This window comes from Stenella coeruleoalba (assembly GCF_951394435.1).
Source record: "Stenella coeruleoalba genome assembly, chromosome: 15".
Classification (NCBI taxonomy): Eukaryota; Metazoa; Chordata; class Mammalia; order Artiodactyla; family Delphinidae; genus Stenella; species Stenella coeruleoalba.
The window spans coordinates 46,483,832-46,500,579 of record NC_137161.1 but is presented as its reverse complement, the minus strand read 5'-3'; the positions used below and the strand labels follow the sequence as shown (position 1 = coordinate 46,500,579).

General features: G+C 42.1%; 2 protein-coding genes across 2 annotated transcripts in view; one reads left to right on the top strand and one right to left on the bottom strand.

Moving 5' to 3' along the window:
• CFAP61 (cilia and flagella associated protein 61) overlaps nucleotides 1-16,748 on the top strand; it is a 260,039-nt gene that overhangs the window by 53,543 nt on the left and 189,748 nt on the right. The window lies entirely within an intron of this gene.
• LOC307198761 (apoptosis inducing factor BLCAP-like) lies at nucleotides 11,625-11,960 on the bottom strand (the record flags this gene model as incomplete). The annotated part of the gene is made up of 1 exon (XM_079945950.1): nucleotides 11,625-11,960. Exon 1 carries the CDS (start codon nucleotides 11,886-11,888, stop codon nucleotides 11,625-11,627), a length of 264 nt encoding a protein of 87 aa, XP_079802076.1. The 5' UTR covers nucleotides 11,889-11,960.

Genomic DNA, 16,748 nt, shown 5'->3' with positions numbered 1-16,748 from the left:
AGAAAGCCTGCTGTGCTGGAATTTTGAGGAGGCTTACATTGGACTTTTAAAAGCTTCTCAAGGCTAGGATGCCAAGCCAAGAACTCACCACCAGCTTTCACTTGCAATACCTATAGATTTGGGTGAATTTCCGTCTTCTCAAGGTCCCCCAAAATATCCTTCTTTACTCACTTGTAATGCTGGGAAACCTGTAAGCCAGGCACTAGATACCCAAGAGGGATTTGTAAGCATTAGCTCCGTAAATCAACCTAGTTCCTTAAAACTGTCTGGTCATATTAGATTCTATACACATCATTCTCAAATACGACATTTTAATCAAAGCCTTGGTCATATAACCAACGTTCCCAGTTATGTTCTATTACAAGGAGGACAGATTCTTATTAAACCTGTGATAACAGCTATATTGTCATGAGAATGAGAATACTAAATAAGAGTTTCTGATTTCTGGAGGGATCAGGCAGAGAGAAAAATATAAATATTTCATTTCTGTTTATAGAAGTATAATTTAAACTAGTGTTTACCAGTGAGAAGAGGGAAGTGGGGAGGGGCAAGATAGGGGTATGGGATTAAGACGTATGAATTGTGTTTAAGTAACAAGGATATACTGTATAGTATGGAGAAATATAGTCATTACTTGGTAACAACTTTAAATGGAGTATAATGTATAAAAATATTGAATCACTGTTGTAAACCTGAACTAATAAAATATTGTAAATCAACTATACTTCAATAAACCAGAAATGAAAAGCTAAAACAAAGTATAATTTATTAAATTGTTGTAAGTTAAAAATAGCTTAAGAGGGACTTCTCTGGTGGCACAGTGGTTAAGATTCCAGGCTCCCAATGCAGGAGGCCTGGGTGCTATCCCTGGTCAGGGAACCAGATCCCACACGCATGCCACAACTAAGAGTTCTCATGCTACAGCTAAGGAGCTGGCAAGCTGCAACTAAGAAGGCTGCCTGCTGCAGATAAGACCCGGTGTAATCAAATAAATTAAAAAAAAAAACCTTAAAAAATAACTTAAGAGAAAAAGAAAGTGGTTCCTTAAATCCAGGAAAAAATTTTATTTTATTTTATTTTATTATTTTATTTTATTATTTTTTTAGTGGTATAGTTCAATCAATATTTCTCTTATTTGTAACTGTTGGTTCTATTCATTGCCCTTGTTCTTTGTTTCTTTTCTTGTCTTCCACTCTTTCTCTGCCTTCTCTTTTTTTTTGGTTTGTTTGTGTTTTGTTTTATTATTTGGCTGCATTAGGTCTTAGTTGCTGCACTCAGGATCTTTGTTGTGGTATGCAGGGTCTTTCATTGTGGTGCGTGGGCTCTCTAGTTGTGGCACACGGGCTCCAGAGCACACTGGCTCAGTAGTTGCAGCACGCAGGCTTAGTTGCCCTGCAGCACGTGGGGTCTTAGTTCCCGGACCAGGGATTGAACCCGCATCCCCTGCATTGGAAGGCAGATTCTTAACCACTGGACCACCAGGGAAGTCCCCAAATCCAGGAACAAAATTTTAAACAAAAAATTATCCTTCGTCAGTTCATTTAGTACCATGTAATTAATTCTTGTCCTGCTTGATCTTGGGTTTGCAGTTTCATGAACCCATCGGCTTCCTCATGAGAGTTTTGTAAATCCTTACTCTGTCCACTGATATTATCTCAGAGTTATTTAAACAATGCCACCAGAACCTGTCCTCCATAGTATCTTGCATAGTTCCTTTACCCTAGGTCTCCAAGACAGTTCCTTTTGTTGAAGACAAACCTTCTGGCTTGTAGCTGATTGCAAGAGCTTTCAGGAAAGCATCAGAGTAAAGCAATAACTATTTGTGGATGACAAAAGACTTAAATGGCTGTGGCTAAAGATCTTATGAGAGTTCATTTAAAAATTACTCAGTTGACAAGGAAATGTGCTTGTTTCTGTGGCATACTACATTTTAAAATAATAACTAGCATATTGGTAACATTATGTTTTTCTTATTTAATATCAGGCAAAGCAGTACTGGGACATATGGACTGCAAGGACATTGACAAATTCCTAGGCACTTCATATAATTCCTGAAATATTTATATTAATAACACTTGCCCATACAAATATAACCTAGGGAAAGTTAAGCACCTGTTCCTGTTTGACAGTGCTTTTCATGCAACTCCACACATCTATTTTTTTTTTCCTCATTTTGTTTGGTGGCAGCATATGGGTGTGCCATAGTTATGTTCATTCTGTTCTCTTTTTTTTTTTAACATCTTTAATGGAGCATAATTGCTTTACAATGGTGTGTTAGTTTCTGCTTTATAACAAAGTGAATCAGTTATACATATACATATGTCCCCATATCTCTTCCCTCTTGCGTCTCCCTCCCTCCCACCCTCCCTATCCCACCCATCTAGGTGGTCACCAAGCGCTGAGCTGATCTCCCCGTGCTATGCGACTGCTTTCCACTAGCTATCTATTTTACGTTTGGTAGTGTATATAGGTCCATGCCACTCTCTCACTTTGTCCCAGCTTACCCTTCCCCCTCCCCATATCCTCAAGTCCATTCTCTAGTAGGTCTGTGTCTTTATTCCCATCTTGCCCCTAGGTTTTTCATGACCATTTTTTTTTTTTTTAGATTCCATATATATGTGTTAGCATATGGTATTTGTTTTTCTCTCTCTGACTTACTTCACTCTGTATGACAGACTCTAGGTCCATCCACCTTACTACAAATAGCTCAATTTCTTTTCTTTTTATGGCTGAGTAATATTCCATTGTGTATATATACCACATCTTCTTTATCCGTTCATCTGTTGATGGACACTTAGGTTGCTTCCATGTCCTGGCTATTGTAAATAGAACTGCAGTGAACATTTTGGTACATGACTCTTTTTGAATTATGGTTTTCTCAGGGTATATGCCCAGTAGTGGGATTGCTGGGTGGTATGGTAGTTCTAGTTTTAGTTTTTTAAGGAACCTCCATACTGTTGTCCATAGTGGCTGTATCAATTTACATTCCCACCAACAGTGCAAGAGGGTTCCCTTTTCTCCACACCCTGTCCAGCATTTATTGTTTGTAGATTTTTTGATGATGACCATTCTGACTGGTGTGAGATGATATCTCATTGTAGTTTTGATTTGCATTTCTCTAATGCAATGCTTAATGATGTTAAGCATTCTTTCATGTGTTTTTTGGCCATCTGTATATCTTCTTTGGAGAAATGCCTATTTAGGTCTTCTGCCCATTTTTGGATTGGGTTGTTTTGTTTTTTGATGTTGAGCTACATAAGCTGCTTGTAAATTTTGGAGATTAATCCTTTGTCAGTTACTTCATTTGCAAATCTTTTCTCCCATTCTGAGGGTTGTCTTTCATCTTGTTTATGGTTTCCTTTGCTGTGCAAAAGTTTTTAAGTTTCATTAGGTCCCATTTGTTTATTTTTGTTTTTATTTCCATTTCTCTAGGAGGTGGGTCAAAAAGGATCTTGCTGTGATTTGTCTCATAGAGTGTTCTGCCTATGTTTTCCTCTAAGCGTTTGATAGTGTCTGGCCTTACATTTAGGTCTTCACACATCTATTAATTTCTGATATCTTTCTTTTACGAGCTAAAAGAACAAATCCTTTGAGATTTTCCAAGGGGGCTCTCTGGAAAATCAATTCAGGATCAAGCTTTTATTTAGGATTTGATTTGGGGAAGACAAAGTACCAAAGGTTGTCAAACACCTTAAAAGGTTTGAACACCTGATTTTATAGGACCACAAGTCACTATGAAAAAATACCTAGTTACCTATTTAATCAAAATAACAATAAAGAATCTAAAAGTAACTACAGGAGGTGAGATGGTTGTAAAAACAAACAAACCTTAGCTCTTTTAAAAGCAAGAAGACTTAGTTCTCTTAGTCAAGGACATAGTAAAGGTCCACATAAAGCACAGGAAATTATTCTAATAAGACATAGAGTCTTTGTTTCCTAGGCAGATTACTTAAAAGGTAAATAAAAACCTTTGCAATGTCTCATTATAGTAGACCAATAACCCAAGAAGACTTTGTTGTTTTAATAGAGGAAAAGCCAAACTCTAGTTTTGCATTCAAGTGTTATTGATACTAAAAGCTCATTAAAAAAAGAAACCTTATAAGTAAATCCGTGCAACCTTTACCAGCTTTGACCAACCACTTAACATAAAATTTCTTTCCATAAACCTTCTACAGCTTTCTGTATCATTCAGGTTTTGTCCTATTCCTTCCCTTTCTTATTCTGAAATGAGTCAATTTCTTTCTTTTTCACCTTAACAAAAACACATTCTACATTCCTTGCATATTTTTCATACAAACTTGTTTCCCTTTATCCTTAATATTTCTAGTAATTTCAATTATATATGTTGATTATAATTTTTAACCATTATAGCCTTCATTTTACAGAGAAAATGAGGAAGTAGACAATTGTGGATTGTCTGTCATATACTAGCATTTCCTAGCAGACTAGCAAATTTCATGAATTTCATAATTTTTAGAGGTATATGCTTCTTTACAGCACAATTTTTTGACGTGGCATATCCAAATAGCTTCATTAATAGATCCAAATATCTTTAACCCCTCTGTAAAAAAGAAGCCAAAAGTATATAAACTTAAACTTAGTAGTGAATGTTTTAATGTTTTATCTTCTTTAGAAATGATTTAGAAGTTTGCTAAGTGTTTATTACTTAATTTAGCATAACTCGGGTTGTAGACAGTCTTGGGGTGTGGTAATGAAGAATGGGTCCTAGACAACTTTGCTCAATTCCTCACTTCATGTTGGTGTGCCTTTCACATTTAGATCTACCATCCACACGGAATTGATTTTCATGCATGCTGTGGCAGAGGAATTGTTTCGTTTGAAGAGTATGGATAGCCAATTGACCAAGCACCATTTACTGAGAAGGTCATCATTTCCCTTGTTATAGTACCACCTTTGCGTAAATCAATTGCCCATATTGTATTTGTGGGTTGAGTTTTGGGATTCTTCACTACTTTTTTTTTTATTTTTAAATTTATTTATTTTGGGCTGAGTTGGGTTTTTGTTGCTGCACGCAGGCTTTCTCTATTTGTGGAGAGCAGGGACTACTCTTCATTGCAGTGCGCTGGCTTCTCATTGTGGTGGCTTGTTGCGGAGCATGGGCTCTAGGCGTGCGGGCTTCAGCAGTTGTGGTGCGTGGTCTCAGTAGTTGTGGCTCGGAGGCTCTAGAGCGCAGACTCAGTAGTTGTGGCACACGGGGTTAGTTGCTCCACGGCGTGTGGGATCTTCCCGGACCAGGGCTCAAACCTGTGTCCCCTGCATTCGCAGGTGGATTCTTAACCACTGCGCCACCAGGGAAGTCCCCTCATTGATTTTCAGTTGTTGTTCTTTTCTAAAATGAGTGTTTAAACTATAAGTATTCCTCTATGCTTGGATTTAGCTGCACCTTACAAGTTTTGTTTTATAATGTACTCATTATCAACATTTTTGAAATTTCATTTTATTTATTCTTTGGCTCATAAGTTATTTAAAAGAATATTTACTCCCAAACATATGGAGATATCCTATTTATCTTTTTAAAAATTTTTTTTATTATGATAAGAACACCTAACATGAGAATTACTTTCTTAAATTTTTAAGTGTATACTGGATTTGTGTTAACTACAGTCACTGTGTTTTCAGCAGATCTAGAACTTATTCATCTTGCGTTACTGACACTTTACACTTTTGAATAGCATCTCCTTATTTCCCCCACCCCCCAACCCCTGGCAACTACCATTTTACTGCTTCTATGGGTTTGACTTTTAGATACCACATATAAGTGAAATCATGTAGTATTTGCCCTCCTGTGACTGACTTATTTCACCTAGCATAATATGTTCAAGGTTTATCCATATCGTCACATGTTGCAGGAGTTCCTTCTCTTTAAGGCTGATTAATATTCCATTGTTTGTACATACCACGTTTTCTCTGTCTATTTGGATAGTCTCGTTATCTTTTTATCACTAGCTTTTAGCTTAATTGCACTAAAGTCAGAGAACCTACTCTGTGTGATTTTGACCCTTTAAATTTTGTTCAACACATGGTCAATTTTGGTAAATGTTCCTGGAGTCCATGAAAAAAGTGTATATCCTTAGTTGTTAGGTGCAGGGTTCTATATGAATCAGTCACGTTTGATAATAATGTCAAATATTTTATCCTTTTGACTTCATCAGTTGTTTCATCAATTCATGAGCGGTCTGTTAAAGTCTCCTGCTTTGATTGTGGATGTACCAATTTCCATTCATAGTCTATAATTTTTAATAATGTATTTTGAGTCTATGTTATTAGGTGCATAATTTTTAAGGCATTATGTCTTCCCTGAACTTAAAATAAATCAGTTATGAAGTGTCCTTCTTTATCTCTAGTGAAAATTTTTTGCCTTAAAGCCTACTTTTTCTGATTTTAATATGGCCTCACCTGCTTTCTTTGATTCATATTTGCATGTTATATCTCTATCCACTCTTTTATTTTCATCCTTCCTATTTCCTTACATGTTAGATGTGTCTCTTACAAACAGCATAAGTTTACTTGTTGTTATTTTTATCTAGTGTGACAACTGTTGTCTTTTAATTATAGTATTTCATTCATTTACATTTAATGTTCTTATGGGTTTATATCTACCGTCTTACTTTATAGATGTCCCCTATGTTTCTGTGTTTTATTCCTGGTATTTTGTATTTGTGTCTTTTTTTCCATTAGTCTCACCAGTGTCAATTTAATTGGTGTTTTTCAAAGAACCAGCTTCAGTATTTACTTGATTCTCCCTGTGATATTTTGTCACTGCATCGGTAGTCCATTACCACAATAATGCTGCTGACAAACAACTGCAAAACCACAGTGGCATCCCACAATAAGTGTGTTTTGCTCATGCAGCTGGGGTCAGCTAGGCAGCTCTGCTGATCTTGGCTGGGTCTTCTCACGTGTCTTGGGGTCAGTTGCCTCTTGGCAGATCTAGGCTGGCCTTGGCTCTGCCCCGTGTGCCTCTCGTCCCGTAGCAGGCTGGATGGGGCATGTTCTCATGGTGACGGCACAGCTGCAAGAGACCAAGTGGAAATACACAAGGCCTCTTGAGGTCTAGGCTTAGAGCCAACACATGTCACTTATCCAAAGCAGATCCCAGGCTGAGCCCAGAATTGGAGTGGAGGCCACTACATGACAAAGGGCCTAAACAAAGCGAGGCTGAAAAATCAGCATCATGATTACAACCCATGTTCCCAAAAAAAGAAGAACGCTGGTGATTTTTGTCATGGCCTCCTTTCTCCTGTCCTCAGGAGACACAAACTCCAGTTTAGCCTGTTGGAGGATAAAACCTACAGTCTCATGTCAGGACAGTGATCTGGGAATTACCAGTGCACTGAGCTCAAGTTCACCGTACTCTATGGCTTGGAGTCTGCACTGCAGTCCAGGAGGGAGGAGTTTCCTTGAACAATATGGAAAAGCTCATTGTGCTGCTTTCATGCGGCCCGCGAGTGTTTTCCTTTGTATCATTGTAGACTTCATCATCAGCCTCTTGCTGTTCATTCAGCTAATACATCCCATATACTAACCTTCGGGAGCCTGGTCTAGCACCTGGTGAGCCTTGCACCGTCTAATGACAGGATAAACATACAAGACAAATGAATTTATAATCAGAGATTTGTTTTGAAGGATAGAAAATTGTGGTGGGACCACAGCAGAGTTATACCTAAGTCATCTTGGGAACATTAACATAGACTTCATAGAAAAGAAAGATTTTGAGTCAAAACTTCAAAAACAAATTGGAGCTTTCATAAAGATTTTCCTGGCAGAGGAAAAACAATGTGCATGTGCAAAATAAGGAGGTGTTAGAGACCAGGGCGTATGAGGGGAAAGCACCAGCTCAGTGTTGCTGAAGCGGGAAGTGAGGGGGTGGTGGGAAATAGGAAGCAGGACAGGAGATGGAGGAGAGGCAGCTGAGGTCTTATGAGCCCTCACGAAAGAGTCTAGATTCTGTTTAATCACAACATAACTAATGAGCAACCATCAGGAACCTTAAACTAGAAAGGGATACACCGTCAACTTCTAGTTTCTAGGAAGACTTTCCAAGGGCCACTGGACTGTGCTGGAAAGAGATGAGGGGCTAAACCAGAAGCGTGACTGTGGATGAACCTGGGAGATATTTTGGAGACTTAATGGAACTTGATGTTTTACTGCATATGGGGAAGGAAGACTGTGGAAGAGGGAAACCTCCAGGGTGACTTCAGAAACTAGGTGGATGGTGGAGCCGTTTTGCAAGATGGGAATAAGAAGAGTGAGTGAATCATTTGGTGGAGGTGCTCTGACTTCGGATTCGGACAAGTTGAGTTTACCTTCCTAGGAAGCACTTGGGTGGATACACAGCACCCAGGTGCTCCCGAGGTTAGACTGAAACGTGACTTCCCGAAAGATGTTCACATCCCAATCCCTGGAACGTGCAAATGTTACCTTAGTTTTGGTAAAAGGTCTTTGTACGTGTGATGAAGGATCTTGAGATGAAATTATCCAAGACAGAAGGAGCCTGCCCCTGCCAACACCTTGATTTCTGCCCAGGGGTACTGTACTGACTTAGGACTTCTGGCTTCCAGCACTGTGGGAGTATACATTTCTGTTGTTTTAAGCCACCAAGTGCGTGGTAATTTGTTACAGTGGCCACAGGAAACTAGCACAGTTACGAAGAAGACCAAAGGGTCAGAGGCAAACCAAGGAAGGAAACAGGTCAGGAAATAAGGACATCTCTACTCTTCAGCAGAAATGCTTGATAGCACTGTCTGCTCACTGTTTCCATCCCCTTACTGTCTCGAGGCTACTTCTTATCCTTCAGATCTCAGCTTAAATGTCCAGGGGGACGTCTCTGACCACTCAACCTTGAAGCAGCTCCCGTGCTCTTATTTTCTGCATCTAGCAGAGCTTAATGTTTCCTCCTTCTCTCACTGACTTGCTTTGGGAGTGCAAGTTAGTCTTGTTCGTTGCTGAATCTTCAACGTCTAGTGTGTTAATGTCTACCAGATGGTAGGTGTAAAATATAAATTTTTAAATGAAAGAATGAATAAATAAGTGAACACGCGCTGTGCTTTGTTCATACGTCTGCTTCAGCAACTTTCACACTGCAAGATCATTAGAGGTGGGGGGGGGTTGGGGGGTGCACTCACACCCTAATTACTTGTGGGCCTCTTAGAGTAAGGACTGCATCTGATTCATTATGTACTTCGCAGTACCTCTAGAGTGCCCTCAACTCCCCGTTCTCCACTGAACTTCAGTTGAATGAATGATTTAACGCGAACCTCTAATCTTTCCTCTTCTTAGAGCTGAGTGGCTTAAATTCATTTGTCAGTCTTTTCTGAAATCATAATATTAAAATACTAAACAAAATGACCATTTTGTAATATTCTGAAGGTAGAAATTTACTTTTATAATTAGATATTTTGGGGGAAATCTTAATGTGTTAATAATACACGAAACTGTCCTCCTTTAAAAAGTTAGGGTAATGCAGTAAAAGTTGAATTCCCTTTGGTCAGTGGCCAAGCCTGGTTCTCTCTCTCATCCCCAGAAGTGGCCATTGTTGTTAGCATGCATCCATCCAGACCTCTTTTTATGCATGTATTCACAGGAAAAAACCACTACCATCTTGTGGCAGTGTTTTTGTTTTTTGAGGGTTTTTTTGTTTTTAAAATTAATTTTATTTATTTATTTATTTTGGCTGCGTTGTGTCTTCATTGCTGTGCACATACGTTCTCTATTTGCAGCAAGCAGGGGCTACTCTTCCATGTGATGTGTGGGCTTCTCATTGCAGTGGCTTCTCTTGTTGCGGAGCACGGGCTCTAGGCGCGTGGGCTTTCAGTAGTTGCAGCACGTGGGCTCAGCCGTTGTGGCTCGTGGGCTCTAGAGCACAGGCTCAGTAGTTGTGGTGCACGGGCTTAGTTGCTCCGCGGCATGTGGGATCTTCCCGGACCGGGGATCGAACCCGTGTCCCCTGCATTGGCAGGTGGATTCTCAACCACTGCGCCACCAGGGAAGCCCGTGGCAGTATTTTTTACATAAATGGCACCTTTTGGGTATGGGACGTTCTGAAATTTGCTTCTTCACTCAGCTCTTTGAGATCTAATAACGTTGATAAGCTTAGTTCTGCGACCCTCCTTTTTTTTTTTAAGTTTATAAAGGTTTATTAAACATTTCAAATGCTGTGCAATGAACACACCAGAAATAAAAGCTCCAGAATAGCAGTCCAAATGTTCCACAAGTGTGGCCCCGCAGTCCCATTACATAGATGGACTGCCTCCAGTTCTGTCCTCTGCCTGGCCCACCTCCCTCCCCCTTCAGGCAAGAGAAAGATGGATGGTTTAGACTGGAAGGACAACCATGCTGATCCCCAGCGGGCAGGGGCCAGGAGACAGTCTCATTTGCCAACACTTTTACTGAAGCGCAGAAAAAGAAAAAAGCAAGTGACAGTCACAAAGTCTTCCCGTGTATTCTCCGTAACGTATACAGTCTATACGCGCAGGACCGGAGAAGCTCCTGGCACGAGGACGGACGATGGCCACCGCTCCCCTCTGTCTCGTCTGAACCACCTCGGAGTCCAGTGTGCTGGTCACTCTGCAATCCCCAGACTAAATACCAACTGTAGCGGCCCCTACAAGCTAGCTATTGCTACACCTCAAAATCACAATACATTCGATAAAGCTTCTTTAAAAAGGATTTACACATGTACTTGTACACGTACGTATACACACACGCGCATGCACGGCACACCACACCAAAAAATATCCAAACACCTATCAGGGGATCGTGGCTGTTATGAAACACACAAGTACTCTCCCATTCACTCGGCTGGGGACTGCTAGATCTACGTAAACACATCAATCCTGCAGAGCATGCATGGGAGACAAAATGAGGCCCCCTCCTTGCGACAGTTGAGAAAGGCAGGAGGAAGGGCAGAGGAAGCGAAGCTGGGCTGCTGAGCCAGAGCCCAGACCCCCAGGTGAAAGAGCAACATGTATCTGTTACTTCTTCCTTCAAAATGAAGTGGGGAAAATACTGAAGATTTGTGGACAGCAGTCAAGACACAATTCTGTCTAGCCTGCCGGCCAGGGAAGAAGAATAAAAAAGCGAGGCTCTCGGGCATCAGCAATCTCTTTATATTCGAGATAAGTGCAGAACTGAGCCCTGTCTTGGACAGGTGCTCCCCAAAAAAGGAAAGGGCTAAAGAGAACTAACAGAAAGCCAAGAGAGGGACGGAGGAGTCAGTAACACTCTGACAAGGAAGGGTCACAGAGGTGACAATGAGACTGGCATTTTATCTGCCCGGATCATGCTGGGGCAGTTGACCAGGAAGGGTGCAGGCTCCTCGTGGGAATGAGGCGAGGGGGGTGGCCATCCTGCCAGTCAGGGGCCAAGATGGGGACAGAACACACACAACCACAAGACCACCCACGACTACAGGACTCTACGATAAAAGCACCAGTCCGTGCTATTATTCACATTATAAGGATAAAACGTCACAGGCCAAAAAGGCGCCATTAGGAATGTGGCCCCCGCAGGGCCGCGGGATTTGAAACTCCAATGCTTTATGACCTATGTCAATGCCTCCCCTCCCGTCTTCTGCTTCCTTGGAAAGCTAACTGGGCTGGCTGTTAGGTGCCCACAACGCCGGGGTCATGTGCCGATTCCAGAAGCGGGGAATGGGAGCAGTGGTACAGGAAACAGTTTCCCCAGCAGCTATAGCAGATGAGGAACAGGGCTACCAGGAAAACCAAGGCACAAATTGTGCAAGGCTTCCGTTCCAGGAGGAAGCTGAGCAGGTAGAAGCCCATGAACATGGAGTGGCTGAACCACAGGGCGGGGTTGAGGGGCTTGAGGATGAGGAAGACGGGCAGCAGCCACTGGAGGCAATACATGATCTCTGCTGGACAGGGCCTTCGCCAAGGCCACCGGGCACCGCTGCAGGAACCGACCTAATAGGAGCCAGTGGACGCAGGCGGCTGCCCTCTGCTTTCTTCAACCCTCGCTCTCCAGGAGCTGAGCCGCTGTGGTCTCTGGCTGTCTGCCCGGGATCACTAAGGCAGCAGGGATCCTGCGAGTCCTGCCATGGCGCTGCCGCCACTGCTGACATCTTCGCAGCCTCAGCCTGCCTCCACCTCAACTCACCTCCGACGCCGCAGGAAGCTGCGACCCTCCTTTTATCTTCTGGGTAGGATTCCACTGTATGGAATGGGCCACATTTGTCCCTAGATGGAAATTTAAATTGTTTCCACTATTTTGTTATTGCAAACTGTGCTGCAATAAATATCCCTGCACACGTATCACTGGGCCCCTTACAAGAGTTTCCACAGGCTGTATTCCCAGAATCGTTCTTGTTGGGCCTGGAAATACATTGCCACCAAACATGGCCATAGCAGTGGCCTTCCTCCAGAGCCTCTCCTAGTTTTCCAGGATTTAGTGTTGTCAGCATTTTTAACTTTTGCCAGTATGATAGCTGTGAAAGGAGATATTGTTTTAACTCCATTTCTCTATTACTGAGGTTGGACACTTTCTATGTGTTTATTGGTCATTTGCATTTTCTGTCCATTCATTTCCTCTGCCTATTGTGGTTTTTTTCCTCTTTCCCTAGAATTCAATTGTTGGTCTATCATGTGTGTTGCAAATATTTTCTCCATGTATCTACTTATTTAAAAAATAGGGGGTTCTTTTGACAGACAGAACTTTTAAATTCTGATGGGGTCTAGCATGTCAATATTTTTTTTATGACTTCTGCCTTCTACATTTTTAAGAAGGGTTTCTCCACCCCCAAGATAATAGAGATGTTCTCCTATATTTTCTTCTCGTAACTTAAAAGTATTTAAAAAACTTTAAGCTGTTAATATAACTGCAAATGATCTTTGTGTATTGTATGAAATAGGGGCCCAAATGAATTGTTTTCCTTATGGTTAGCACTACTTATTGTACAGTTTATTCTTCCCGCACCAATGCTACCTTTAACATATATGAACATTTCATAATTATCTGGCTCTTTTCTGGATTGCTTTCTGTTCTGTTCCTACTCCCAACAACCCTCTGTTTTAATAACTATGGCTTTATAATATGTCTTTTTTTTTTTTAAGAAAAGTATCTCCATTTTTATTTTGGGATTATGTGATTAAATAGTTTTTTGTTTCTCTGTTTGTTTGTTGTTTTTTTTTTTTTTGCGGTACGCGGGCCTCTCACTGTTGTGGCCTCTCCCGTTGCGGAGCACAGGCTCCGGACGCGCAGGCTCAGTGGCCATGGCTCACGGGCCCAGCCGCTCCGCGGCATGTGGGATCTTCCCGGACCGGGGCACGAACCCGTGTCCCCTGCATCGGCAGGCAGGCTCTCAACCACTGCGCCACCAGGGAAACCCAATAGTTATTTTTTAAATTAATTTTTATTTGAGTAGGGTTGCTTTACAACGTTGTGTTAGCCTCCACTACACAACAAAATGCATCAGCCATACACATACAGATATCCCCTCCCTTTTGGACTTCCCTCACATTTAGGTTACCACAGTGCATTAGGTAGAGTTCCCTGTGCTATACAGTATATTCCCATCAGTTGTCTATTTTATACATAGTATCAATAATATAATATGTCTTAATATTCATTAGGAAATATGGCCCACTCTTTGTTGTTATTTCTTAAAATTTTGTTGACTAGCTGTTCTTCCATATTTGCTCTTTTAGAATCACTTTATTTCATTTCACAAAAAAACCTTGTTAGGATTTTTTGATCACTATTTTTAAAAAATGTCAAAACCCACCAGATTGTATACTGCTACTTTTTCCTAAAGCCTTCACAATGTATTATTTAGCTTTTCCTCTGTATTATTTCTGTTAAAGAGCAAGGCAGACACAGGTCTTGGGTCTATACAATTTGGGAGCTCTCTTTAAGAAAAATAATACAAAATTAGGAATGCAATAGTGGGTGCTGTGCCTTGGGAGGAACCTGGACCTCCAGCTTTATTTGCTTCATGGTAACCCTGCCTCAGGGTAGCAGTCTGACTGAGAGAGGAAGTGCTAGTAGACGATGCCTTCGCTCCCACTAGAATAAAGCCCTAGTTCGTGACTACCAAGCTACTTAGGTGGTGTAAGCAATAAAATAACAGTTAAGGGGCTTCCCTGGTGGCGCAGTGGTTGAGAGTCCGCCTGCTGGTGCAGGGGACACGGGTTCGTGCCCCGGTCCGGGAAGATCCCACATGCCGCGGAGCGGCTGGGCCCGTGAGCCATGGCTGCTGGGCCTGCGCGTCTGGAGCCTGTGCTCCGCAACGGGAGAGGCCACAACAGTGAGAGGCCCGCATACTTCAAAAAAAAAAAAAACAAACACTTAAATTTGCAACCTCAGTCGTGTTTCTAACTGTGTGTTATATAATACTGCTGCCTTGAGTTTTTGCTAGGACAGCACCTCACATCTGAGGATCTCAGGGCACATTAAGAACATTAATTAATTAATTAAAACCCACAAAACCCCAGAGACACAGGAAGGAGGGACGTGGCATCACCTTGCCCAGTTCTGAAATGCAGCCACCTCTGGGGACAAGCAGGGCAGCTGCTTCTTAATAAATGGCAACGCCCACAACACTTTAGCCCAGACAGTTAGTCGGTGTCGTTGGTAATTGTCTTGTGAACATCAGCCTGGCAGGCAGTGAGGGCTCCAGGATGAACTGTTCACTGCAAATCTAATTCAGTCTGTGAAATTTCTGGCTTTTTAGTAATTTTGTCCTAATCATAAAATATATTAAATACATAAACAACAAGGACCTACTGTATAGCCCTGGAAGTTATACTCAGTATTTTGTAATAACCTATAATGGAAAAGAATCTGAAAAAGAATATATATATACACACACACATATACATATATACATAAAACTGAATCACTTTGCTGTACACCTGAAACTAACACAACATTACAAATCAACTATACTTCAATAAAATAAATAAATTCCCAGGGAAAGTCTAGTTTTCTTTTAAACTCAACAGTGTTTTTGGTAGTTCTTCAAATTTAAAACTTAATATAAGAAAAGATTATTTTTTAAAAAGTGCAACTTAATAGGGAGTTATTGATAACGTTTGTTTGTTTTTGATTCAAATACTTTGCTGCTGAGCAAAACGAATCAGTGATGGTAGAAGTCAGGCCAGCAGCTACCTTTAAGAGGTGTGTTGGCTGGACAGCAGGTGAGGGAAACTTTTGGGCCCTGGAAAAGCTTTAATATTCATTTAAGGGGTTGTTAACGTGTGGTACATACAGGTAGAGATTCATGCACTGTGCCGTATACATGTTGTGTCTTTTTTTTTTTTTTTTGCGGTACACGGGCCTCTCACTGTTGTGGCCTCTCCCATTGCGGAGCACAGGCTCCGGATGCGCAGGCTCAGTGGCCATGGCTCTCGGGCCCAGCCGCTCTGCGGCATGTTGGATCTTCCTGGACCAGGGCACGAACCCGTGTCCCCTGCATCGGCAGGCGGACTTTCAACCACTGTTCCACCAGGGAAGCCCTACATGTTGTATCTTAATAACAAGCTGAATTAACCTGAAAAGCACTCTAGTTTGCTGTTGTGAGAACACTGGAAACACTGTACAAACGATCTGGAAAGTTTTGCAGGGAGCAGGACGTATCCAGGTGCTAGAGACTCGCTAGGTTTCATTCTCCCCAAAGCGTCTTTCTTCAGAAGAGCGATTCTGAGTGCTTTGTCCCCTCTCATGTCATTTGCTCTCCACCCAGAAGAGCTACTTGCTCTGCTGGGGTGCCATTCTCTCATTGTACCTTCAACATTATGTGCCTCTTCGTCTCTGCCCTTTACACCTCCCTGGGCATCTGATTCTTCTCTTAGAATTTCATTCTACTTCATTTGCCTGCATCTTTTCCAGAAGCAGATATAGGGCATGAGTAAGTGGGAATTTGGGGTTGAGAGGCATCTGCAGGGGCCGTTGCACTGGCTGTTGCTGCAGGAACGAATGCAGTGGGAGAGGAGGATGCGGAGAGGATAGGCTGCCTCTGACGCCACCACGTCTGCTGTGATGCTTAGAAACAAGAAGACAGGGCAGCAGGCCCCACTGGCAGCCCAGTATCTGGGGCCTCCAGCAGGTCCCGGGTCCCTCCTGTGTATGTGCGGACAATTCTGAGGAGGGGCAGCCCCTGGGCAAGAGCATCCTAGGGCTGCTCTGAGCTAAGGCCGAAAGGCTGCAAGCAGGTGTGAGGGCTAAGAGTCCCAGTGGAGCAGACACAGAGTGAACAAGAAAGGAGGGGCCGGGGGTGGCGAGAGAGCGGGGGAGGGTGGGAGGGAGAGAGTGAGACAGTGGAAGAGGAGGGGGGTGGTGGTGGGGAGAAAGACAGGAACAAGGAAAAGAAAAGACAGCAGAAGGAGAAGGAAGAAAGGGAGGGGCAAAAGAACTTTTCAGACAAAATGGGAAAAAAGATTTTTCTACTTTAGTTTTTGATGAACGGTAAATATATGAACACTACCCCGATTATTGACTTTCCAGAACATATTAAAACAATAATGCAAAGTTAGCTCCAGGTCTTGCTTAGAAAGTAGAAAAGTTAACATCGTGGCCTCTGTCAGATGCCTGTTCACAGTATTTCCCAGCACGGGGAAAGCAGCCCTTGTGCTAATCTCTGTGTTCTGAGAGCACTGACATAGCTGATGTGGTCTTTTCCATATTCTGCCTTAAAACCATTTCAAAGCCTGCCATCCAGGAGGTTGATAATCAGTTGTTTACAAACTTCAAAGGGGCTCCCATGAAAGGAT